Here is a 26,596-nt window from a genome sequence, read left to right as displayed (position 1 = left end):
ACTACAGTACATCCCAATTTATGATCCATTATCTTTCCAGAGAGATGTTTACACTTACTGAGATTCATCCAGAGCCACCGTCTTGGTGTAATAATCGCTAGAATACAGCACCACATTAGCAACTTGTTCCACTGCATGAACAGACAAAACAGAACAAATACTGATAATTAGTGGAAGTGCCTACAATTGGCAATCAAGCTGTCTAGAGCAGCAGGGAAAAAACTATATGATGTTGATAATCTATGCTATAAATTGGGGAATTATTGTGGCAGCAAAGAAGGGGATATGGTCAATCATGAGTGTAGCATGGCCAGTCATCCCCAGGAGCCTACAAAGTGCTTATGATAAACTAGGCCCCAGTTAATTTCCCTCTTGAATAAAGGCACCTCATGTAAGCCATATGCACCATAGGCAAGTGCACATTGCGCCCAACCATCAACTTGCCCTATTGCATGTTCTTGATCTGCTATGTTGAAATCATTCCGTACATGTGATCAATGATCCATGCAAGCATTCTTTATCCAAAATGTAATAAAGGTCAGGAGAGCAACAAAACATGCACCCCACTACCACCACCTAGCCCTTACTAAATGCATCTAGGACAGACCTATAATTAAAGACAGCTAACAAGATGGCTGAACTCCTACTGAATAAAGTTCTAGCCAATAGAAAAGCACCCATATCAAAATAAGCGCCCGCAGTGTTTTCCATTTACAATAACCTTTGCCCGTTTCTGCAAAAAATGTCCCTCAGCTGGGTTTTTACAGGGAGTCAGGAAATACCATTTATGTTGGACATGTAAAGAATCTTCTTATCCATTCAAAAAATGTGCAAGATCATAGGGTCTGTCTCCCTCTCTTGTGTAAATGACTTACACCTGATGGTCAGCCAAGACTATTCCTCACACCCAGAAAAAAAAGTTTGCAGTTCTTGGCATGATGAAAAATGCAATGACTGGTTAATATGTACTATAAGAATATATACTATTATTATGCTTACCCGATGTAGAGATTTTCTTGACTGTTTTCTCTGAATGATTGGTCACAGAAACAGCCACAGAAATCGGTTCTCCATGATAAAAGACCTGTTGATGATTGTTCAATGGATTAAAATCATTTATTAGTTTGCATAGGCAAACAATAACTACAGGTTTACATTAGAATAATATTTTTTAAATGAAAATATTTTACTAACTATAACATATAGAGATCCGCAGTGCAAGCTTTATGCATGTGCGCTTATTTGACCTTTGAACATATACTAAGGTGTATCTTCATTTTTTGTGAAATGTGTAGGCTCTTGCAGGCCCATTGCGGCAATGGGGTCCCAAGAGGTACTATCACATCTGCCTTCATATGATTATGAGCTTTCCTTTTCACATGTTCAACCAGACATACTAAGCCATGCACTTACCGATATAAACCTATATACAGCCACAAAATGGCATTTTCTCAATGGACCCGCATACAGAATTTAAAGCTTCTTAACAGCCCTTAACGTGTCTATTAAGTGTCTATTAAGTTAGACTGTTTTATTGTCACTCACATAGTAGTCTTATTTCACTGTTTAGTCTGTCCCTTTATACTTTTTTTGTACTTTTTTTTATTGAAGTGGTTGTGCTTTCAATGTAATTGCTTATTTGTGGGGCGATATGGACACTTGTTGATGCCATATGAATATGGGTTAATATAATAATATTTACTTACAGCACTACAGTTCATTATCTTACCTCCTTGGTCAAAGAAGCTGTCAGGTGCAGGGGTTTATCTGACATAAAGAACTGCCAAGAGGTCTCGGCGCGGGGTTTAGGTCCTGGCTGGTCAGGTGCATATTGGATTTTGCGGATCATCAGACGCACAGAATTTCTTAAGATAGGAAAGGTGGGTTAATAAATTTGGTCGAGAGATTTATTAATTAAACTGCAGCAATAAAGTCTTAAAAACTGATAAAATACGAAAGGCGGTCAGGATGACGACATGTTCCAATATGGAGGTTGTATCACAAGGGTCACAATGAATTAAAGTTAGATAAGATGACCAAATGGTCTTTTCTGTTCCCTTTCATATTATTAATTACATGATTACAAGCTGACTTTCCTTATTGAGATCTTTTCATGGAATAATAATTATATAGTTTACTATTTTCAATCTATTATTATTTGTATTGTTTATTATGGTGTTCTGTTTATTTTGCCCACTTATTGTTGTGTAATGGTGTACATGACTGCTGTATCTAATATCTACCATACCATGTTTTCTGTTATTGCCTTGTGTGATTTTCACAATAGAAATTTTTTTTTTTTTAAATTAATAAAATATAATCTCTTAATTCATTGTCAAAATATGGCCTAGTTTAGTGAAATTAAAGGAAATCCTAACAAAATGAATAGAAGCTGTCGCTTTAAGAATGGATGACATAAGAAATAAAATATAAATGCCACTGGGCCAATTAGATATTTGAGAATGTTTACTGAACTACAGAAGTTTCTCATGTTTTCATGCAGCTAATATATGTCCTTAGGGATGTTTATTCCATATATGCATTAACTACAGTTCAATGGTCAGAAAAAGTATTTCACCACAATGCTATAACATTCCAAATATGAACATTCTCATGATTTTAAAGGAGACTTAAAATTCACAATCCATAGATTTGTGTTTGCAAATGTGTATGCATGCCCAATTTTTGAACAGCCAACTCACTTCTTGTGAATTCTGTCTTCTAGGTTGGTTGTAGAAAACGCTTTAATCTCAAAATCCACACCGCATGCCTTAAAGTAAGCAGTTAGACAGAAATATATTAACTATACACATACAACAAAACCCATCTGATAATGTCTCGGTGGACCTTGGACCACTACAATTCCCATTATTTCATGTTTACTGAAAATTATTATACCATGATTTTTTTTTGCATTCTAAATACTCCTCTTCCATAAAACTTGGAAAAACCCAAAAGAGGAAAATGGAACTGCATCTAGCATACAGAAAATGAGGAATTATATTATGCAATTCGTAAATATTGAAAAATAGGGACATTTATAGGGACAAGTATTTTAAACTGGTGCTGCCTCTAAGAATAAAGGATAGTTGGTGAATATGCATAAATAAGATCATACATTGCAAGGGATGTTTTGTACCCACAGTCCTGCCCGTGTGCTGTCCTGTCTGTGTGCTGTCCTGACTGTGTGCTGACCGGCCCGTATGCTGTCCTGCCCGTGTGCTGTCCTGCCCGTGTGCTGTCCTGCCTGTGTGCTGTCCTGCCCGTGTGCTGTCCTGCCCGTGTGCTGTCCTGCCTGTGTGCTGACAGGCCCATGTGCTGTCCTGCCTGTGTGCTGTCCTACCTGTGTGCTGTCCTGCCCGTGTGCTGTCCTGCCTGTGTGCTGTCCTGCATGTGTGCTGACTGGCCCGTGTGCTGTCCTGCCCGTGTGCTGTCCTGCCCGTGTGCTGTCCTGCCTGTATGCTGTCCTGCCTGTGTGCTGACCGGCCCCTGTGCTGTCCTGCCCGTGTGCTGTCCTGTCTGTGTGCTGTCCTGCCTGTGTGCTGTCCTGCCCGTGTGCTGTCCTGCCCATGTGCTGTCCTGCCCATGTGCTGTCCTGCCCGAATGCAAACAACTCTTCTAGGTGTAAAGTTGTATCTTCATGCAGGTGTAAAAATGCAGATTATTGCACAAGTATCCTGGCTGGGTCTGATATATTAGATTGACAGTGATCATGTCGACAGACATAATGTTGACATGAGAATGTTGACTTTGTCATAATGTCAACAAAGAACATGTCATTATGTTGACAATCACCATGTTGATATTCAGCATGTCAACACTGATGAAATGTCAGAATTTATTTCTGCAGTATCCCTAACCCTAACCACTAGACCTAACCCTAATCCCTAAACCTAACCCTAATCCCCAACCTGAAACCTAACCCTAATGTCAGCATTTTCATTATGTAATCATTTCATACGATGACATTCTGTCCATACAGACATTTTCCAGATGGTGCCATGTTATATTTCGACATTTTAAGCATGTTGACATCCTAACTGTTGACCTTCGGGTGTCAACATTATGAATGTTAAGTAAGTGAATGCTGACTATACAGTATGACTGCATACCATCCTGGCTCTGTGTCATATAGGAAGCGCGATGCCAAACAAAATAACACTGTACAACAAATTAATACTTTTCATTTGTTTCCTTTCTAAAAATAGCCATACATTACTAATTTGAGGTCAAGAAAAGCTAAAATGATTTCAGAATGTTTTTACTAGCTCTATATTTTGAGCTACACTACTTGCACTATACTGTATGTACATTAGTTATATAGTCATAGTGAAAAGCTATTTTAAAATAATCTGTTGTTTTAATTCAATCAATCACAAATAAGAACACAAAACGAAACAAACATACAGCATACGAAACAAACATACAGCATACGAAAGTACTATCTAATATAGTGGCCTATTCATGGGGGTGCTCTCTCTTTGCTTGTCGCTTGTACTCCTCTTCTGGGGCATCTCGTGTCACTGTCCAACAGTAGTGATTCACCTACCCTGATATCTCTGTTCCATTGTTGATATGTCTTGGTGGAATCGCTCACTATGCTTGTCACTCAGTGCACCACAGTTATCTTGTGTGGGTAATCCCGCAAATCGCATATATTTGAATAGGGGAGGGGACAAATAACTGATTCATTTAATTGGGTCATTAGGCCCCGCCCCCTCTGTGCAGAACGCAGATTGCTGGTAAGATTCTCTCCATTCTGCCCACTTCACTAGGAATACCCCTACATCATCATAAATGGGTTATATCTCGGAACTCAGAGCTAACTGAGAGTTTTAAATGTCATATTCATTCTTTGCATGCTGAAATCAATTAGAAGTAACTATTTTCACATCGGAAACATTTTCATTGTTGTGCAGTGTAATGGGCATCCATTTGCTTTGAGCTGGCGGATAGCCACAAGAATGCCCAGGCAGCACAAAAACTAAATCCTTCTTTAGAATCAGAGGAAGGGGGTTCATTAATGATAAATGGAGAAGGACAGGCATGGCCACCAGCAGCTGTGTCTTTACAGAAGAAAAATGACTGGTTCATCCTTAAGCTGGCCACACACTAGACCAACTTACATCCAACCAGCCAACTTGTTGATTGGTTGGAATGAAAATCTGGTAAGGAATGAAAGCAAATGACAATCATCAATTTGCTCCCAAATGCCGGAAAATGGACAAAAACTGTTGTTTGAACAAATTGTTTAGATCAAACATGTAACAAACTTGTCTGAACGACCATTTTCATCTGTTTTCTGGCATTTAGGAGCAAATTGCTGATCATCATTTACTCCCATTCCTTACCAGATTTTCATTCCAACCAATCAACAAGTTGGCTGGTTGGATGTAAGTTGGTCTAGTGTGTGGCCAGCTTTACTGTTGTCACCTTCCATTGTGTCTTATCATTGCAATCCTACCAGACCACCAGCAGCTGCACAGAACTTCCAGTCATCAATCTTTGCTTTATTATTTGTGGCTTATATTACAGATATCTTATAGCAGCCACATACCCCAGTATCTGCTAATAGTATTATTTCACTACCTTATGTGTCATAAGGCAGCACCTAATTATTTGCTCAATCCTTCCCATGAGTTTATTTCTGTAAGCAGGGTCTCTGTGGGTGATGTTGAAAACTTTTACTGTCTCTACTGTTAGCTGCCTCTAGATCTGCACCATGTTTCCACCCCTTTCACTGCCTCTTAGCTTCTCTCTGCTTGTTTCGCCAAGTCTGCTGTTTTATTCATGACTCTGAACTACACAGAGCCCGACCTCACCTTGCCCACATCTGTTGGAGCTGGCTGAAGACACACTGAGCAGGGTAAGTAATCCGGGAACTGTAAGAGAGACAACAAAAGAGATATAATTGTTCTTAATGAGTATCCATTACCTATAAGAAGCCATAATTAACTGAGCTAAACCACTGTGATGTCAATGAATGCTTCTACTTAATAAAAACATAGTTGATGCTTGTGGTGGATTTTCTTTTCATAAAAAACTAAATAAATTGAGTAAATGTGTTATTACCGTCATCATGAAAGGATACGCATTGTTCCCCAACTTCTTCATCAGCCGCTCCTGGACTTTGGTGAGGCATTTCACATCTTCCACAGGAGGATAAACCTGAGTTCGTGCAAAATAGAGGTCCTTGCGAAAGGTCAGGCCGATTACATCAATATCCTCGTTACCATAGCGGAACGCACAGGTCAAAGTGACGTACACTGCAAACAGCAAGGACAACAGAAACAGAAGAAATAGGGTAGAGGTCAGATAGGATCTGCAGAGAAAAAAATATTTTCCAATTGTCTTTAAATAAAGTATTATTAATGTCTAAGCTCCCTGCTCCAATGAAAATGTTAAGCTTAAATCAAATATACTTGCAAATGCAAGTAATAAAGCCATATACATAGCATACAAAAAATGCATAGAAGGAAGAACAAGAAAAACATGAAAACCATGAAAATCCTAAAAAAAATAATAAATTGTGGGGCATTTGTTCTGTTTCTATTTGCAATAATATGATTGATTTGATTTTAAAGGTTAAGGGGTCTATGTACTAAGCATTGGAGAGTGATTACGTGGACGGAGATAAAGTACCAACCAATCAGCTCCTAACTGTCACTTTACAGGCTGTGTTTGAAAAATGACAGTTAGGAGCTGATGAGTTGGTACTTTTTCTTCGTCCACTTTATCTCTCTCTAAGGCTTAGTACATAGACCCCTAAATGAAAAAGATATAAGAGAGGAAGTGAAAAGGGGTCAAATATCATAATGGGTTTAATGACAATCAATTTCCCAGACTTAGGGGTCAATGGGTTCCATTTCATTGTGATGGCGTTTTATTATTAAATGAGAATACCTAAGAACAGTTTCTTATCCTGATGGGACCTATATACTCAATTATAACTAGCAGTTCTGGAACAGATTGTCTGTTAAAGAATGTTCAAATTTGAATAATCTGGTAGCACCAGACATCTACCCTTATCATTGCAATGCCCATGAACCAATCCAACCCAAAAACTAAGTTAGATAGTGAACTAAACCAGAATTGAGAGGAAATAGGAGGCAAATTCCCAAATAGATTATACTTGTCCACCCTTGCCTCTTGTCCCCCTTTCCACTCTTCTTTCCTACTCTCCTTTCATGTTTTTTTTTCATGACTTTTTTGAGGAGCCTTTACATCAACACCCATTATCTTTGGTGTTTTCTAGACTGACCTTGGTGAACATTTTTAATTTAATTTTTTTTTTTCAACTTGAAATAATCCACATCAATAAGTATTAACTATTAAATCTAAGACAAAGTGAATATATATTAATGTCAAAAATAAAAATGATTATGCTGTGCAGTTGATCAATAAATAGGTGCACATATTCATTGACAAAAATTTCAGTAGTTGAATGTTTCACACTTGGTATAGTCCCAGAAATTAGGGACAGCTGACAATTATGGTTTTGCATCTCTGGTTCCAAATCCAGTTGCTGCTTCCTTGTTATTGCACAAACACCGGCAAGGACTGTCTAGTTAAAGTAAACCTGAATTATCAGGTTATTGCTGTTTAATGACGATGTTCGCAATTTAGCAACCATTCTATAACTACCAAACAGGCCATGCTGATTCCTACGTAGTTGTGAGAATTAGAAAAAATCTCCCTATCTACCCGATCTAAGGTAAATCACATAATGCAGACAAGTGAATCACAAAAGGACCCATAAAACATTTTTATTATGTATGGTTTTAAATTTTTGTTTTCAATTTATTGTAATAATGTGACTACTCACCTTTCTTTCCTTTAAGGAGATCAGGATCAACAAACACAACTCCATCTGAGGAATAAATGTAATAATGATCCAATAAGCAAGCATGCCATAAATACTACAGTGACTAAAAGCCAGCAAACCATGTAACAAAATAATAAAGAGCACAACATTTTTATACAGATCATAGAATTTAAAAATATATATGTCCATAGCTGCTTATTGGTTCCTTTGCTCACAGAGATGTGAATGTGGGCAACCTTCTTTCTCTGTTGTCCATCTGGGTTTCACAAATCAAATATATTTTTATATGCAGTATTGGCTGGTTTTCTAGTTACTTGACTGAAAAAATAAAGATAGTGTAGTATATGGGTTTGTATACTAAGAGACCATAGAAAAGGTAGGGATGGAACGGCAGCCATTTTGTTTTTCCGAAGCCCATCATCTAGTAGAAGGTAATAGGATTTGTCAATCAATAGCCGTTTCCTAGTCAAGTATTAACGCAGACAAGTACTAGTAGAGTTCAAGTACAAATAGATTAAAGTGTGCCCAAAACATTGTCACTCTTCGGGATGGCAGAGATAATTGAAAAATTGTGTAAACTGTATAGTACAAGCTAAAATGCTATAAATGGATAGTAAATACGCAGCACCAGTATTACATTACACGACTGCTGCCTGCATATACAGTGTACACAATTGTGTCTCCCACATACCTGTCTTTTGTTATAACTGTGACTGAGAAACTCACCTACTGGATCCACGGATTCCACGTGATCAACGTAGTCTCTTTTACCCAGATATACACTCACCTGTTCAGACAAAGATACATATGATTACAGTGCATTCAGAATGGACAAGAACAAAATGGGAGCTATGTATAAACAGGAATTATAAATTACAAAATAGTTGTCTTAACTACAAAACAATCTAAGTGGTTACAGATTGAAAATCCTCATTATTTTTCTGTTACACTATTTCTAGCAGTAAACATGAACTGATTCCTCTTTGTGACTTTTCCCAGATCAGAACAGATATATTATGCTTGCTAACAATATTGTTTATAGTAATTGCAGTGTGTGTTTATACATGTGTGTTATCAATTATCTTAGGACACACCAAATTTTTAATCACCATATATAAAATATACTAAATAACATATAAAAATGTAATCCATCTTCCTAACTATTCTTTTTTTACTGCTTTTCAAACAGAGATGAGCGGGTTCGGTTTTACTCGGTTCTTTTCGCCATAATTATCGCAAGTTCGGATCTATTTTATTAGCTATTCAAAACACATAATAGCCGATAGCCAATAAGATGCCGTTTTTGATATCCGAACATATCCGAGTTAAACCGAGCTCGCACATCTCTAGTTTCAAACCACAGTTTGTAGGAAGATACGTTAGGTGATCACATCTGTGGGTTTAACATACTCACAAGAGAGGAATTTATTTTTCTGTCTATGGTCTTCAGAACTTTCTACATAACAGGTTTCCAGATAAAAGGTCCCATACATATAGATAGTATATGAGTGTTCACTTGTCACTAGCCACTTATGGAATTTCCTACCAAGCTCGATCATTCTTCCTATGGCTTCTTCAGATCTTTAATGCTCCCTGAAAACCCAACTCTTTATTATTTATTTATATATCTTATTATTATTTATTTATATACTTTCCATCTACTACCTACATTAATGCACCCATACCCCTACCATACTTCCACCTGTATTACTCACACTACTGTACCCTCAGACCTACCTTACTAACCTATACTGTCCACACTCACAATAATGCACCCTCACGTCAAACCCACTCCCACATATACTACCCACACTAATGCCCCCTCACACCTACCCTACTCCCATCTGTACTACCCACACTAATGCCCCCTCACACCTACCCTACTCCCATCTGTACTACCCAAACTAATGCCCCCTCACATTTACCCTACCCCCATCTGTACTACCCAAACTAATGCTCCCTCACACCTACCCTACTCCCATCCAGAAGCATCACCGGGTTTGGGGACACTGGTGTGGTACTTACCAACATCTCGGTGTGCCGAATGTGTTGACACGCAAAGGGGGGGTTTGACATTGTGTCTGCGAGGCAAAGCCCACTGACATGGGCAATTTTGGGGGCATGACTGGAGGTCATGTCCCTGTTCCTATCATGCTGGTGGCTTGTCCAGAATTTTGGAAGCTGCTGGGAAGCACCCAGCCTATCCGGAGACATGGGAATATGGATGAAGTGCACATGCATGCATCATCCATCAGTGCTGCTGCATTGCTGCTTGGTGACACCATCCAAGGGATAGCAGTGCAGTTCTGCTATTTTGGTGTCACCCTCTCATATGGAGTCACCCAGTGCGTCCCGCACCCCCTACTGATGCCACTGCTTCCATCAGTACTGCACACACTAATGCACCGACACACCTGCCCTACTCACACCTATACTTCTCACACAAATGTTCCCTGACACCTACCCTACTTCCACCTAGACTACTCATACTAATGCACCCTACTCACACCTATACTACCAACACTAATGTACTGTACACCTACCCTATTCACACCTATACTGCCAACACTACTGTGCTCTCACAACCACATTACTCCTACCTGTACTACCCACAATAATGCTACCTTGCACATACCATATTCCTATCTGTATTACCCAAACTAATGCCCCCTCACATCTACTTTACTTACACTTATACTACCCACCCTAATGCCCTCTCATACCTATCCTACTCCCACCTATATTACCTTCAATAACACCCCTTCACACCTAACTTGCTCCCACCTGTACTACACACAATAATACACTCTCACACTGACCCTACTCTTTCCTATACTACCCACACTAATGTCTACTCACACCTACCCTACTCCAATCTATACAACCCACAATAATGCCCCCTCACACCTTCCCAACTCCAACCTACACAATCCACATTAATACTCCCTCATACCTACTCCCACCTATACTACCAATGCTAATGCACCCTTACACCTACCCTACTGCCTCCTGTACTACCCACACTAATGCTTCCTCACACATACCCTACCCCTACCTGTATTACCCACACTAATGCTCCCTCTCAACTACCCTACTTCCACATATACTACCTACTCCTTTACATCTACCCTACTGTCACCTGTACTACCCACACTAATGCTCACTAACACCTTCCCTACTCCCACCTATACTACTCATACTATTTCACCCTTACATCTACCCTACTGCCAACTGTACTGCCCACACTAATGCACCCTCACACCTACCCTACTGCCTCCTGTACTACCCACACTAATGCTTCCTCACACATACCCTACCCCCACCTGTATTACCCACACTAATGGTCCCTCTCAACTACCCTACTTCCACATATACTACCTACTCCATTACATCTACCCTACTGTCACCTGTACTACCCACACTAATGCTCACTCACACCTTCCCTACTCCCACCTATACTACTCATACTATTGCACCCTTACATCTACCCTACTGCCACCTGTACTACCCGCACTAATGCTCACTCACACCTACCCTACTCTCACCTATACTACTCATACTATTTCACCCTTACATCTACCCTACTGCCACCTGTACTACCCACACTAACGCACCCTCACATATACCCTACTCCCAGTTGTACTATCCACACTAAAGCACCCTGACAACCGTCCCAATCACCACTCTGTGCCTCATTAGCTCCTCTTGTTTTAGCTGTGCCCTCTTCCTAATAGAATGTAAGCTCTCTCACTACCCCCTGATTTCTGGCCTGCTTCCTAGTATTTCTGGTTTGCTTCCTTGTGTGGAACTTGTATATTTTCCCCAATGTTAATAATAATAATAATAATAATAATAATAATAATAATAATTAGAATATAGCAAATAATAATAGGATAAAGTTGGTATTCCTATAGAGATCCTGTGCTTGCCCCTGCTAATTATTCTGTTACTCTGGTTGGGTGACTGTCGGTGGCAATGGTCTCTTCTGGGCTTCTAACAGTGGATGCTGCCAATCCTAATACAGAGAAGTGAAATCCCCAATCAGCAGAGGATACCAATCATTTTTTTCTTTTTCTTTTTACATTTTTAAGGGATGATTTTAATTAGGGACATATAAGGTAAGGAATTATATAAAGTATAAATCACAATGATAACTAATACTGATTATGAAAAATTATTACTCTTACTAATTAAGCCCAGTAGAACACTAGTCCCTATTGCAATCCTATATTAATGGATGTTACCTAGAAAAGTCTGTTGACTGGGAGTTGATTTGTATAGTGAGACTTCATGATTCTGAGAAAATCTAGACTGTAACTTTGGAATTGTTTTTTTCCAGTTTCTATAATCTATTAGTCTTGCTGAGAGTTAGTTGTTAGTAGTTATTAGTGTGGCAAGGATTTGGATTGTGGTGTTAACATTAAGGCCCAGATTTATCAACGAGTTATATTCTTGTTAGGGATTAGGAGCTCATTGGTTGAAGCACTATTAAAGATTAGTATAACAAGAATATCACTTGTTGATGAATCTGGGTCTAAGGGTGAAATCTACTGTATGTGCAGTTTAAGTTATGATACACTGTTAAGCTTACAGTTTTTGTACTATATACGTTAACTGAATCTGGTATGGGTGCCTAAAATAGGTCAGTCTGAAGTCTTGTGACCCAATATAATGGATCCATTTAGAGGGTCCTACAGTGATGTAAGTTATCATTTATATAGATTCAGCCTCTGCCGGTGGTGACACCCTCTATGCAGAGGCTGGTTCTCACTGCGGATTGGGCCGCTGGGAAACCGGGGTACTTCCCGCTGGGCCGGACATCTCTCTCATTAGCAGCCCCTTCAGGGCCTTCACTGCTGTTGCCGCACATGTAAGAAGCGGCGGTGGAGAAAGCCGGAGATGTCAGGCGGCTGGGCTGTGCAGAGGCAGCTCAGTCTCTCAAGGCTGCCAGTAACACTGTCTTGCAGTTACTTCAGGTGTCTCACTCCAGTGTGGTCTCCTCTTATTAGACAGCACAGCATGAGCATCGTCACTGGCTGAACATGGCGCTCCTGCTCTTCGATCGGAAAACACGGTGGTGGAGATGCGGAGGAGTGTCTCACTGGTGGTTCCTGAAAGTGCAAAAGGAAGCAGGCACCACTCCTCTTTCACCAAGGCCACGATGTGACTTTGGGAGCAGTGAGACCAGCATTGGAAAAAGGCTGGTAAGTGACCCTCAGGGGGGCTGAACACAGCTGCCGGCACACACTGATATGTGACATTGTTATTATATAGGGGAGGGGCAACAGTACAGTGACATATGAGGGGGAATGACACAGCTTCCAGCACACTGCTATGTGACATTGTTAATATATAGGGGAGAGGGAACAGTACAGTGACATATGAGGGGAATAACACAGCTTCCAGCAAACTACTATGTGACATTGTTATTATATAGGGGAGAGGGAACAGTACAGTGACATATGAAGGGGAATAACACAGCTGCCAGCAGCCTGATATGTGGTATTATTATATAGGGGAGAGGGGACTATAGAGTGACATATGAGGGGGAATAATACAGCTCCCAGCACACAGATACAGTCAGGTGCATAAATATTGGGACATTGACAGAATTTTCATATTTTGGCTTCTATTCACCACCACAATGGCTTTGAAATGAAACAAACAAGATGTGCTTTAACTGCAGACTTTCAGATTTAATTTGAGGGTAATTACATCCAAATCAGGTGAACGGTGTAGGAATTACAACGGTTTCTATATGTGCCTCCCACTTTTTAAGGGGCCAAAAGTAATGGGACAAACTAAACAATTCTAAATCTGACTTTCACTTTTCAATACTTTGTTGCAAATCCTTTGCAGGCAATTACAGCCTGAAGCCTGGAACGCATAGACATCACCAGACGCTGGGTTTCATCCCTGGTGATGCTCTGCCAGGCCTCTACTGCAAATGTCTTCAGTTCCTGCTTGTTCTTGGGGCATTTTCCCCTTCAGTTTTGTCTTCATCAAGTGAAATGCATGCTCAATCGGATTCAGGTTACTTTTCACTTTTTAGCCTTAAAAACCTCTTTGGTTGCTTTTGCAGTATGCTTCGGGTCATTGTCCATCTGCACTGTGAAGCGCCGTCCAATGAGTTCTGAAGCATTTGACTGAATATGAGCATATAATATTGCCCGAAACACTTCAGAATTCATTCTGCTGCTTTTGTCAGCAGTCACATCATCAATAAATACAAGGGAACCAGTTCCATTGGCAGCCATACATGCCCACGCCTGACACTACCACCACCATGCTTCACTGATGAGGTGGGATGTTTTGAATCATGAGCAGTTCCTTTCCTTCTCCATACTCTTCTCTTCCCATCACTCTGGTACAAGTTGATCTTTGTCTCATCTGTCCAGAGGATGTTGTTCCAGAACTGTAATGGCTTTTTTAGATGTTGTTTGGCAAACTCTAATCTGGTCTTCCTGTTTTTGTGGCTCACCAATGGTTTACATCTTGTGGTGAACCATCTATATTCACTCTTGTGAAGTCTTCTCTTGATTGTTGACTTTGACACATATACACCTACCTCCTGGAGAGTGTTCTTGGTTTGGCCAACTGTTATGAAGGGGTTTTTCTTCACCAGGGAAATAATTCTTATGTCATCCACCACAGTTGTTTTCCGTGGTCTTCCGGGTCTTTTGGTGTTGCTGAGCTCTCCAGTGCGTTCTTTCTTTTTAAGAATGTTCCAAACAGTTGATTTGGCCACACCTAATGTTGTTGCTATCTCTGTGATGGGTTTGTTTTGATTTATCAGCCTAATTATGGCTTGCTTCACTGATAGTGACAGCTCTTTGGATCTCATATTGAGAGTCGACAGCAACTGATTCCAAATGCAAATGTCACACCTAGAATCAACTCCAGACCTTTTACCTGCTTAATTGATAATGAAATAACGAGGGAATAGCCCACACCTATCCATGAAATAGCTTTTGAGTTGATAGTCCCATTACTTTTGGCCCCTTATATAGTGGGAGGCACATATAGAAACCGTTGTAATTCCTACACCGTTCACCTGATTTGGATGTAATTACCCTCAAATTAAATCTGAAAGTCTGCAGTTAAAGTACATCTTGTTTGTTTCATTTCAAAGCCATTGTGGTGGTGAATAGAGGCCAAAATATGAAAATTATGTCAATGTCCCAATATTTATGCACCTGACTGTATGTGGTATTATACAGGGGAGAGGGGACCATGAAAATATATATGATGAGAGATAACACAGCCCCCAGCAAACAATGATATGTGGTATTATTACATACCTGCCGACATTCTGGCTGCTCCTTCCGGGAGGGAGCAGCCAGATCGGCAGGACGGGGGGGTGGCCAGAACAAGAGGTAGTAGCCCGGCAGGTGAGACAGGCACTTGTGGGTGTGATAGGGGTGGGGCCACACGTTCACATCAGTTTGGCCCCGCCCTGCTACACAATGCCGATAATATAGGCATTGTGAAGCGGTGTGCAAAGACAAAATGATGCAAATCGCGTCACCGACCCCCCGCTGCAGGGGTTGCAGGGCTTATTGCGGGGGGACAGGAGGGGTGGGCGGCAGCCGGGAGGATTGCCTGCCTTCCTGGGAGGTCGGGAGTGGCACCTGATTTTCGGGAGGCTCCCGACTAATTCGGGAGGGTAGGCAAGTATGTATTATTATATAGGGGAGAGGGAACAGTACAGTGATATATGAGGGGGGATAACACAGCTCCCAGCACACTGATATGTGGTGGTATTATTATATAGGAGAGAGGGGACCAAACAATGATATATGAGGGGGAATAACACAGCACCCAGCACACACTGATATATGGTATTATTATTATATAGGGGAGAAGGCACCATACAATGATATATGAGGGGAAATAACATAGCTCCCAGCAAACTGATATGTGGTATTGTTATTAATATGTAGGGAAGAGGGGACTGTACAGTGATATATGGGGGGGGGAACACAGCTCCCAGCGCACACTGCTATGTGGTATTGTTATTATATAGAGTAGCAGAGATCGTACAGCGATATATTAGGAGGATTAACAAAGCTCCCAGCACACACTGATATGTGGTATTATTATTATATCAAGGTGAAGGCAGTATACAGGAAAATGAGGGGGAATTAAATAGCCCCCAGCACAGGGGCGTGGCCTGGAGTAGCTAGGAGAAAGAAGCATTTTGCCAGCTCTCTTGCATATATCCTTCAATTATCTTGTTTTTTTCTGGTTCTTTCTCCCCCAATCTGGATATTTCAGTGTGTTAGCTTCTCCAGACTAACTGGGCTCCGAGGTGGAAGTTTGCAAGCAGTGTTTCCCAGTTTATTTCCAGGAGTTTGCAGCAGCCAGGTCCTCTCTCACTGGGGCCTGTTTTTCCTGTCTCCAGCTCCCTGGGCTGACTTCTGTTATTATACTTACCTGTGGACTCTATCCTGGTGCCTGACTGTGTCCTGCAAGATCCAGTGTGTGTCTCCTGCCGGCTCTTGTCTGTATTGGTTGGGGAATATTGGAAGCGGACTTCAGCCATCCTGTCTTCTTGGGCGGTGGCTGAGAGTCTCCCTCTGCACCAACATCTCTGCTGCTGCGGCTGATCTGCACTGTTGTTCCCAACTTCAGCGGTCATCTGAGGATTTCTCCTGGGATTTCTCCTTTATACCTGCTGTCTAATACTGTACCTCCCCAGCTGTTGACCTCCTTGTGGCTGTGTGCTGGTAAGCTCTGGTGGTGTGCTAGCCACCATCACCTTGCCACTGATTTCCCTCCTGGCTGCTGCTCAGGTTATCCTGTCTTGCTGAGACTACTACACCGGTAGCTACGTACTTCAAAGATGGCTAACTCTATGCAGCAAATTATCCAGGCTACTAATGCCTTTACTGTGAGGCTGCTTACCAAGCTTGAGGATATGATGATCGTGTCTGTGAGTTCTGCAGCTGCTGTCCGCATGTCTACTGCAACAGTGCAACATTTGGATATATCCTGTCCGAGGTCTGTGTTTACCTCTGATTCTGATGCCCTTTCATCTTATGGATGTTTCAAATTTGATGAGGTTTTTACAGAGATAAGTTCTTCACTTCCAACAGACAAGTTAAAGTTCCGGGACTTATCCTTGCAGTACTTCATTACCCTTTTTATCTACTCTCCGCTGGTAGGAAGTTTACAGTATTTATTGCTTCCATGCTCCATAGTGTGTTCTTGGGGAGATGGGGATGGGACTATTTATATAATCCTACAAGAGGCTGAGGCCTGGCCAGATTAAGATTAATATTTTGAAACCTAATATTTTGCTCTAAGGTCTTTGGATATTTTATTTTTGTTTATTATTATTTATCCAGTTGTTTGAATTACTTAATTACTCTGCTAATTTGGTTTTCATATATAAAAGTATATTGCTATGGGCTCTATTTATTAACATTATTTTGACTAAAATAAAGTGAAAAAGGGTGTTTTCACACCCTTTTCACATTATTTTAGTATCACCTATAGTTATTACAGGGCAATTTTAGTAGAATTCGTAAAATTCTACTCCAACCCCTAAGTATCACTTATTTTTAGTAAAGCAGATCGCATTTCCCATAATTGTAATGGGAAATGTGATCCGACCAGAGTTACTAAAAATAAAATGTGAAAAAATATCGGGGAAATCCCTGTGATAATAACGCCACCTGGAGGTGGCATTTTCCAGGGTCTCCCCCTGGTTACTGGCCTCCTACTCTGCTCTAACGGGGAGAGCAGAGCCGGGAGTCGGTCCCAATAATCAGCTGTGTGGTCTAAACAGACCACAAGCTGATTACTGTGAAAAAAAGAAAAAAAAATAGTAAAAAAAAAATTTTACTTACCTGACTCCAGGGACCGGTGATCGGGCCTCCAGTGATGACTCCCCTCCGGTCAGCTGGTCTCCCATAGGGCACTGCTGCCCAGTCATCAGGTGATTGGGCCCCAGTGCAGTATTGGAGATCACCTGACCGGAGGAATGGAGAACATCACCGGAGGCCCGGAGCATGCAGGTAAGTGTAATTAAGGGAGAGGGGGGTCGCGGGGGATCCGTGATCATGGGGGCGTGGCTTCGCGCCGGGTGGGGCGGGGCTTAGCGCCAGGGGGGGTAGCAGCGGCGACCGGTCGGCGCATGCGCGGGCACTTAATCACGGTATTGTTTGCGAAAATACCATAATAATGCTCCGAAGGGGATTTGCAGGGACAGAGCTTTATCGCAAGCTCTGTCCCTGTAAGGGATTTGTAGTAAATCCCTGTGATATTGCCTGAATTCGCAATGCGAATTCACTCGGTAATATCACACTACAATCTGCATTCAATATGCAGATTGTATTAAATATAGCCCTATGTATTTTATATGGAAGAAACACCATTCCTTTAAAATGTGCTGGGCAGAACCTATCTTAGGGTCATTAGTTTATTGCTCTCATCAGATACATGAGTTTCTGTTATCCTGTATTTCTGGATGAGGGGGGGTTAGGTAGTTAGGGTATGGTAGTTAGGGTAGCTTAGTGTGTTTGGGGGATATTTAGGGATCCAAGTATGCCTGAGTTGGGGTTAGGTTATACAGGGTGCGGGGTCCAGGAAAGGGGTTGTTTTAATAATTATTTTTATTTTTTAGGGATATAGGTTTTATTTTGATATTTGGGTAGATGTGGATGTTTTATTATTTTGATCTTACTCTGTATTTTGATATGTAATTTTATGTTTAAGCTAGTTGCGGCAGGTTGAATGTATTACTTTATTTTGAATACTGTATTTCTCTTATCTCCGGATTTATGTGCTCAAATGGCGCCTTCGAGTCCCTTTTGTTCTAAATATAGTATTCCATATATCTTGTTATTCTATACCATAATATACTATTATGTGCAATATTACACACTTGCTCATTGTATGCTATATTTATTTTCCATATTTAATCTAGGGGTGTGCACCGGCCACTTTTCGTGTTTTGTGTTTTGGTTTTGGATCTGGATCTTTCTTCGTGTTTTGGATCTGGATTGGTTTTGCCATAACCACCCTTCCGTGTTTTGGGTTCTGGGTTTTGTGTTTTGGATCTGTATTTTTTTGAAAAAAAGCATAAAAACAGCTAAAATCACAGAATTTGTGGGTTTTTCTGCTCCTATGCTATTATTAACATTAATTTCCACTCATTTCCAGTCTATTCTGAACACCTCACAATATTGTTTTTAGTACAAAAGGTTGCACCAAGGTAGCTGGATGACTATGCTAAGCGACACGAGTGGGTGGCACAAACACGTGGCCCATCTAGGAGTGACACTGCAGTGGCAGACAATATGGCAGTTTTAAAAACTAGGCCCCAAACAGTACAAAAAAAGAGGTGCACGATGGAATTGTCCTTGGGCCCTTTTTATTTTTTGTGGAGCGCACTTTGGGGGTTACATCACCCTTTAACAGACTTATGGGACACAGGCGCACGCTTGGCGCTGCTCCTTTGTTGATGCACGTGCGGCTACTGCGCATACATTTTGCACACAAACACAGAAAAAAATGAAGAAGTGTTTATTTTTTGTGGAGCGCACTTTGGGGGTTACACCACCCTTTAACAGACTTATGGGACACAGGCGCACGCTTGGCGCTGCTCCTTTGTTGATGCACGTGCAGCTACAGTGCACACAATTCACAAAGACAGAAAAAAAGAAGAATTTTTTATTTTTTGTGGAGCGCACTTTGTGGGTTACACCACCCTTTAACAGACTTATGAGACACAGGTGCACACTTGGCACAGCTCCTTTGTTGATGCACGTGCGGCTACTGCGCATACATTTCGCACACAAACACAGAAAAAAAAGAAATGTTTATTTTTTTGGAGCGCACATTGGGGGTTACACCACCCTTTAACAGACAAACGCACGCTTGGTGCTGCTGCATTGAAGATGCACGTACAGTGCACACACAATTCACAAACACTGAAGAAAATGTTTTATTTTTGTTGGAGTGCACTGTGGGGGTTACACCACCCTTTAACAGACAGACGCACGCTTGGCGCTGCTGCCTTGAGGATGCACGTACAGTGCACACAATTCACAAACATTGAAAAAATGTTTTATTTTTGTTGGAGTGCACTTTGGGGGTTACACCACCCTTTAACGGACAGACGCACGCTTGGTGCTGCTGCTTTGAGGATGCACGTACAGTGCACACAATTCACAAACACGGAAAAAAATGTTTTATTTTTATTGGAGTGCACTTTGGGGGTTACACCACCCTTTAACAGACAGACGCATGCTTGGTGCTGCTGCTTTGAGGATGCACGTACAGTGCACACAATTCACAAACACAGAAAAAAAAATTTTTTGTTTGGAGTGCACTTTGGGGGTTACAGCACCCTTTAATGGACGAGCCAGCCGGCCCTTTACTTATGACACAGGCGCACACTTGGCGGTACTTTGTTGATGCACGTGCGGCTACATGTATCTACTGCGCACACAATTCACAAACACAGAAAAAAATATATATTTTTTGGAGTGCACTTTGGGGGTTACAGCACCCTTTAACGGATGAGCCAGCTGGCCCTTTACTTAAGACACAGGTGCACGCTTGGCACTACTTTTTTTTTCACTTGTGGGGAGCACCCCTGATGGACAGAGCACCTCCTGGACAACACTACAGCACCCCTTTAGGACTGGGACACTGCACAACACAGCCCAGCCAGCCCCTATCGACTTTGGAGTGGACACAGCCCCTATGGACAACTGACTGCACAACACAGCCCAGCCAGCCCCTATGGACAACAAACTGCACAACACAGCCCAGCCAGCCCCTATGGACTTTGGAGCAGTGGACACAGCCCCTATGGACAACAAACTGGACAGCACAGCCCAGCCTGCCCCTATGGACTTTGGAGGAGTGGACACAGCCCCTATGGACAACAGTAGCACAGCAGAACACTACACTACACAGCCCAGCCAGCTCTAACTCCCACCCTCCCTCTTCACTGTCCACCGCCGAGTGAGAAAATGGCGCCGACGTGGGTACTTTTTATAGAATTCAAAACCCGCAAGATCCGGAAGGCGGGATGATGACGTTTTGCCTCGATTTCAGATCCGAGTCAGGCAGGAAAAGTCGAGCCTGACTCGGATACGACTTGGATCGGGGGGGCTCGGGGGGGTTTGGATTTCAGAAATCCGAACCCGCTCACCCATAATTTAATCCTTCTTAATTGCTGTATATTCTGTTTTTGTTTTGTATGTATGTTAACAAATTTCAATAAAAAATTATTGAATTAAAAATAGCCCCCAGCACACACTGATATGTGGCATTTTTATTAATATATAGAGGAGATGGGATTGTACATTGATAAATTATGAAGAAAAAAACAGCTTTCATCTCTATTTTTCTGTCTCTCTCATTTGTTTCTCTCCGTCCCCCCATCTCTCTCTGACATTTCTTACTGTCTCACCTACACTTGTCATCAGATCCTGCTCCCTTCACAGACTCCATCTCCTCTCATTTAGGGCTGCTGCAGAAATTACCCGGGTTGGTTTTCCATCCCAATCTGCCCCTGACTGCCCCTATGTTAATGTATCTATGCTCTCCCTTTGATTTAGTTAATGTGGCTTTAATCTCTGTTTTCGTTTCCATTATCTCTCCACTGTGAGAGGGGACTGTGTATCCCATCAGACCACCTTTATCCTTCTACCTCTGTAAGTCTCTGCTGCTTTTATTCTCATTCTTGTTATCTTTTACCTGACCATTTTCATCTGCTGTCATCCTCCACTGTCACCATTGTCTTCCTATTTCTTATCAACGAGTGATATTCTTATTAGGAATTAAGAGCTGATTGGTTGGAGCACCCAATCCTCCATGCTCAATCTTTCCCTTCTCTTTCCTTTGTTTCTTAAGCTGGGTACACACTGACAGATATATTGGCCGATCAATCGATCGGCCAATATATCTGCTGCCCGTTGGCAAGTGTGTTCACACGATATGTCTGTGAACTGCGTCATTCACAGACATATCGCATTGGCTGTGCTGCACAGCCGATGGACAGATATGTCTGCAGACATATCTGTCCATCGGCAAGTGTGTACGAGCGGTCTGCAGACATATCTGTCCATCGGCAAGTGTGTACGGGCGGTCTGCAGACCACCCATACACACACAGCGGCAGCTGCGGGGAGGGGGTCAGGACATGGCCCTGACCCGCCCATTGGCCGCCGGGTCCGTTCATCTGCAGATATATCTGTCAGGTGTGTACCGACCATAAGCCCTGTCCTAACCTTTCTTTTATTTATCTCTTTCCAGCTTTTAATCCTATATGTCATAACGCTCCTCTCAGTGCTGTCCAGTGGGCTCAAGCTTAAATTTTATTGGACCTCAGCGGGAGAGTGGCTCTTTTACATGGGGCTTCATATAAACAGTACGTACAATGCCACTTGCCTCAGTGTCTCTCCTCGTATACAGCATGGTTATATACGAATATCTTATACAATATATTAGATGCTATTGTATAAACATTGTAAACTGGTCAACATGGATTAATGTAAAGGAGGTTAAAAGTGTGGTGTTTTTATTTTGTGCAGCTTATTTTATACATTATTACTATTTTTATTATTATTATTATTATTATTATTATTATTATTAGTATTATTATTATTATTATTATCATTATTAATTATATACCATTACATTTATATTCATTGCACTTTTATAACATTATTATTATTATTATTATTATTATTATTATTATTATTATTAACATGTGTATTTATATTCATTGCTGTTTTATACTATTATTATTAATATTATTATTATTAGTTTGTTGTGGACCAATATCAATCATATGAAACCCCCATCTAGGAATTAAGCATTTGCTCTACACAAAACATTTCAACTAAGACATTTGCTCACCGCCTTGTCACGGGAGGTTTTCTTGTAGATGACATGTCGGGATTTCTTATCTGCACTCATGCCGCTGGGTGTCAATCACAGAGACCTCGAGGGAGACAGATGTTTTTAAATGTTATGCAAAACTATTTTTTTTCTATATACACTGTTGTAAGTGAAAAGGATATTAGAAAACACCAATACCTTGACCATGTTGAGGTACAAGCCAACATCTTGGGGCAAGCAAGGTGACTTCAAATATCTTTAGCAGATACTAGTGATTCCTTATAAAGGTCAATGAATACTGAACTGATTACATCACTGCTCAGGGATACTCATATGACTTGCAAATTGTCCAGTCTAAAGGTGCTGCTCCTATTCTCGCTAATTTTGATTTTATTAAATAAGTAGTTTGGGTTAAAAACTATTCTAAGAAATTTGATACACATGGAAGTCCAAATCACTATTCAATGCGTAATACCGATATTATGTATATATAGTGTTAGAAACTATAATGTATAAAGATGCAGTCACAGCTTGATGAAATCTCTATGAAGCTTATACTATATGCATGGTACGGTTTCTGAGGCAACGGTTTCTACTGTTTAAAATATTTATAATAACTCTTCTACTGCCATTCCCATTTTCTTTTTCTTCCCTGATGAAAGTTTGTTAATTAATTATACTGAAATGTTGTATTTTGTACTAAAGTACAGTAGGTTATTTGCGAGTAAGCCCAGAGTGCCACTGGAGTATGTGTGTGTGTGTGGGTATATATATATATATATATATATATATATATAGATATATAGATATATATATATATATATATATAGATATATACAGTATATTGGCGCTAAAAGGCAGCATTTAAAACAATGATTAAGGGAAAAAGAACAAGAATGTTTGTAATTTTGAGTGCCACGAAACAGTTGTCAGCCACAGATTAATATACAGTTACAGTCCATTTGGCTGTTGTGGTTTAATAATGATGAGGTACCCCAGGTATCTTTGCATTTTTTTTACATTGTTAAAACATATGCATGGGCATCATTCATAAGCATCAATAAAGATAATCTTATTAATTTATGGAAAACATAGCCAAAAGAGTTGTGTATCTAGAATGTACTAAGCAGATTAAAGATACAATGATTAAAGATTTAGATTTAGCAACTGTGTCAACTGTTATATAAACAAAATATACAAGAAAAGAAGACAATAACAATAGAAAATAAAATGGCCTAATTCCTGTGCCACGTGGAGTGTGTCTATAACACTGCAGTAAGATGTAAGTACCGGTAACTAGTTTAATGATTTATTTAGCTAATGATCATTATATCCACTATATGATACAGAGACACCAATTAAATAAAAAGAGATTGCTGTATATAGTGCTCCTGGCAAACCAAGTATGTATTGGTACACCAGTTATCAAACTTATAATAAAACTTAGAATAAATGCAGAACTTTAAACATTTTAAAATATTGATAAGGTATTAAATAATTTCTGTTAACTTATGAAGGATTGTTCCATATAACCTTGAAGAATCTTTGAAGATATTGTGATTTGTTACTATACTGAACTAACAGCATTGTCTGTATTGGTATTTATAGTACAGAGTAGTAGACGTATTAGCAATAGCCTGTACTACTGTGTGTTAGTTCCATATGATGTAGAAAGCCATCTTTTATCTCTCAGTATATAAAACTATTAATAATAGTTCAATGCACAAATTCCTAGTAACACGACTGTTAGAAATCAGATTAATACCATAAAAAGTTGAGGAAATAAAAAAAATGTTATTTCAAAGTCATTCATATTTTTGAAGTTGACATTTACAAAAACAAATATATGATTCTATAGAGTGAAGAGACAAAAAAATTTTTTTTTTTGTATTTGAAAAAATGTTTCCCCCCAAAGACAGTTGGATAATGAAATATTAGCCTAATGTATCAAATAAATACCAATACACTCTGAAATACCCCGTAAGAGATGTGCGTTACCCAGCAACCAAACAAACAAAAGCTCTGCGCCTCTGGACTATTGTTAGTCATATCGCTGATGATTGTTCTGCTAACCATATCGTGCTGGAGTTTGCATTTATCTTTCAACAATTTAAAAATCTCTCTCTCTCTTCTCTCTCTCACTGTATATATACATCATGTTTATACAGTAAAACTACAACTATAATAGAACAAATTAAAATAACTAGTCAGTATAAATATGATCAAAATCAAACAGATAATAAGATTATTATGAATATTATTATTATTAAAAATTATAATAATAATTTGCAAAAGTAAAACATTTCCAGCGATTATACTGTGTAGACTAAACACACAAATCTGTGAGGCTGCAGAGATGCCTATTACAGTAATCTCAGTGAGGTATTGGTAGTCTCTTACTATGCAGACAGATGAGAAAGGTCCAGGCTCTCGGCAATAGCAGTTATACACTCTGATTTACAAGTGTCTGCTGCACAATATGTAGCATCAGCAGGAGAGTGGGGGGGAGGCAACATCCCATTAATCCTCCAATTGTAGGTGTGAAGGAAGCAGGATTAGGAGATGAGCCAGAAGTATCTGATTCAGCAGCAAGGAGCATTAACAGGAGGTTGTAGGACATAGGATTGTGGAGAGAGAAATACCATGGAAATTACTGCCCATTAAATGTTCCTACTACATCTATAAGGGGTGAGCAAAGAGGTCAAGCTGAAAAGCTTGATGTTGAAGTGTCTTAGCATGGGTGACCTCTCGAATACACTCCACCTGTTGACAAACAACAAAAGACTAATACTCAGGTGTACATTGGGTCAGTAGCTTCCAAACTTTCTTGAATCTCGGCACCTTAGATTATCAGCATTTTTTCACGGCATCCTTCAGTCAAAAGGTTTTTATTGAGAAATTTAGCAATTTTTTTTAAATTAATTAAATATGCTTACCTGTCTTTCTTAGATTCAGTAATGTGATGGTGGACAGGGTTCAGGGTGTGCTCTGTTTGTCCATATATTTTATGATTGCACTGGATTTGCCTATCACAGTGGTTCCCAAACTTTTTCGAATCACGGCGTCCTAGTGTATCAGTATTTTTTCCACGGCACCCCTGGGACAGAAGTTTTTTATTGAGAAATTCAGCAAAAAATAAGTAAATTGTACTTATTTGTCACCCTTGGGTTCAGTTATGAGATGGTTGACAGGGCTGCGTTTCTTTTTGTACACATATTTTTTGAATGTCAGTCATTACTGGTTTTGCCTATCACACTGACTAAATATAATTGTATTTGGTACTGGACTACCAACCCGAGGCGCCCCTGCAAGTGTCCTGAGGCACCCCAGGGTGCCATGGCACCAAGTTTGGGAGCAATTGGCCTATCGCATTGACCATCATTTTTTTCATTTGGTTCTGGACCACCAACCCGTGGCACCCTTGCAAGTAACCTGTGGCGACGGCACCTAGTTTGGGAACCACTGTATTAGTTACTCTAATCCTCTGTCATCAACATATCATACCTCTCCCAAGAGAGACGGTAATATTTACACACCTGCAAATTGAAAATCAGTATTGGTAATATACTCTAAATAGAACTATAAATAATGTTACACGGGAGATTGAAATAGGTGACTTGTTTCTTGTTTATAATTTGGAAACAACAAATATTAAAGTGTTGTCAGCTGTCAGTGATTGTAACACAAAGCATATGTCACCATATTAGCAGAAAGTAAGGGGAACAACATGGCGTAATGGACTCTGGGCCTGATTCAGACCCGCTCGCGAGCGCTGAGCGCTCGCAAGCGGGTCGATGCTGGCCAAGTGCGCATGCGCACGACGGAGGCGTCTCCGACGTGCGCATACGCGAGAACTGGATAACGACGGCCAAGCCGTCGTTATGGGTCTCGCACCAAAGGGGGCATG

At 40.5% G+C, this 26,596-nt stretch overlaps 1 protein-coding gene across 1 annotated transcript in view; it reads right to left on the bottom strand.

Annotated features, from left to right (window-relative positions):
* The window catches only part of SAG (S-antigen visual arrestin), a 44,801-nt gene extending 19,637 nt beyond the window's left edge, over positions 1-25,164 (bottom strand). The window contains exons 1-10 of the mRNA XM_088458201.1: positions 25,090-25,164; positions 22,708-22,792; positions 8,552-8,612; positions 7,826-7,870; positions 6,073-6,266; positions 5,823-5,882; positions 2,703-2,770; positions 1,730-1,865; positions 1,000-1,084; positions 59-131 (exon numbers count right to left, since the gene is read on the bottom strand). Coding sequence (XP_088314327.1) covers positions 59-131; positions 1,000-1,084; positions 1,730-1,865; positions 2,703-2,770; positions 5,823-5,882; positions 6,073-6,266; positions 7,826-7,870; positions 8,552-8,612; positions 22,708-22,767 — 782 coding nt within the window. The 5' untranslated portion in view covers positions 22,768-22,792; positions 25,090-25,164. The remainder of the gene's footprint in view (positions 1-58; positions 132-999; positions 1,085-1,729; positions 1,866-2,702; positions 2,771-5,822; positions 5,883-6,072; positions 6,267-7,825; positions 7,871-8,551; positions 8,613-22,707; positions 22,793-25,089) is intronic.
* Between the last annotated feature and the right edge of the window lie 1,432 nt (positions 25,165-26,596).

This window comes from Taudactylus pleione, unplaced genomic scaffold, assembly GCF_031769625.1.
Source record: "Taudactylus pleione unplaced genomic scaffold, aTauple2 ptg000815l, whole genome shotgun sequence".
In the NCBI taxonomy this organism is placed as follows: domain Eukaryota; kingdom Metazoa; phylum Chordata; class Amphibia; order Anura; family Myobatrachidae; genus Taudactylus; species Taudactylus pleione.
The sequence above is the reverse complement of the archived record's forward strand: the minus strand, read 5'-3'. Positions and strand labels throughout refer to the sequence as shown.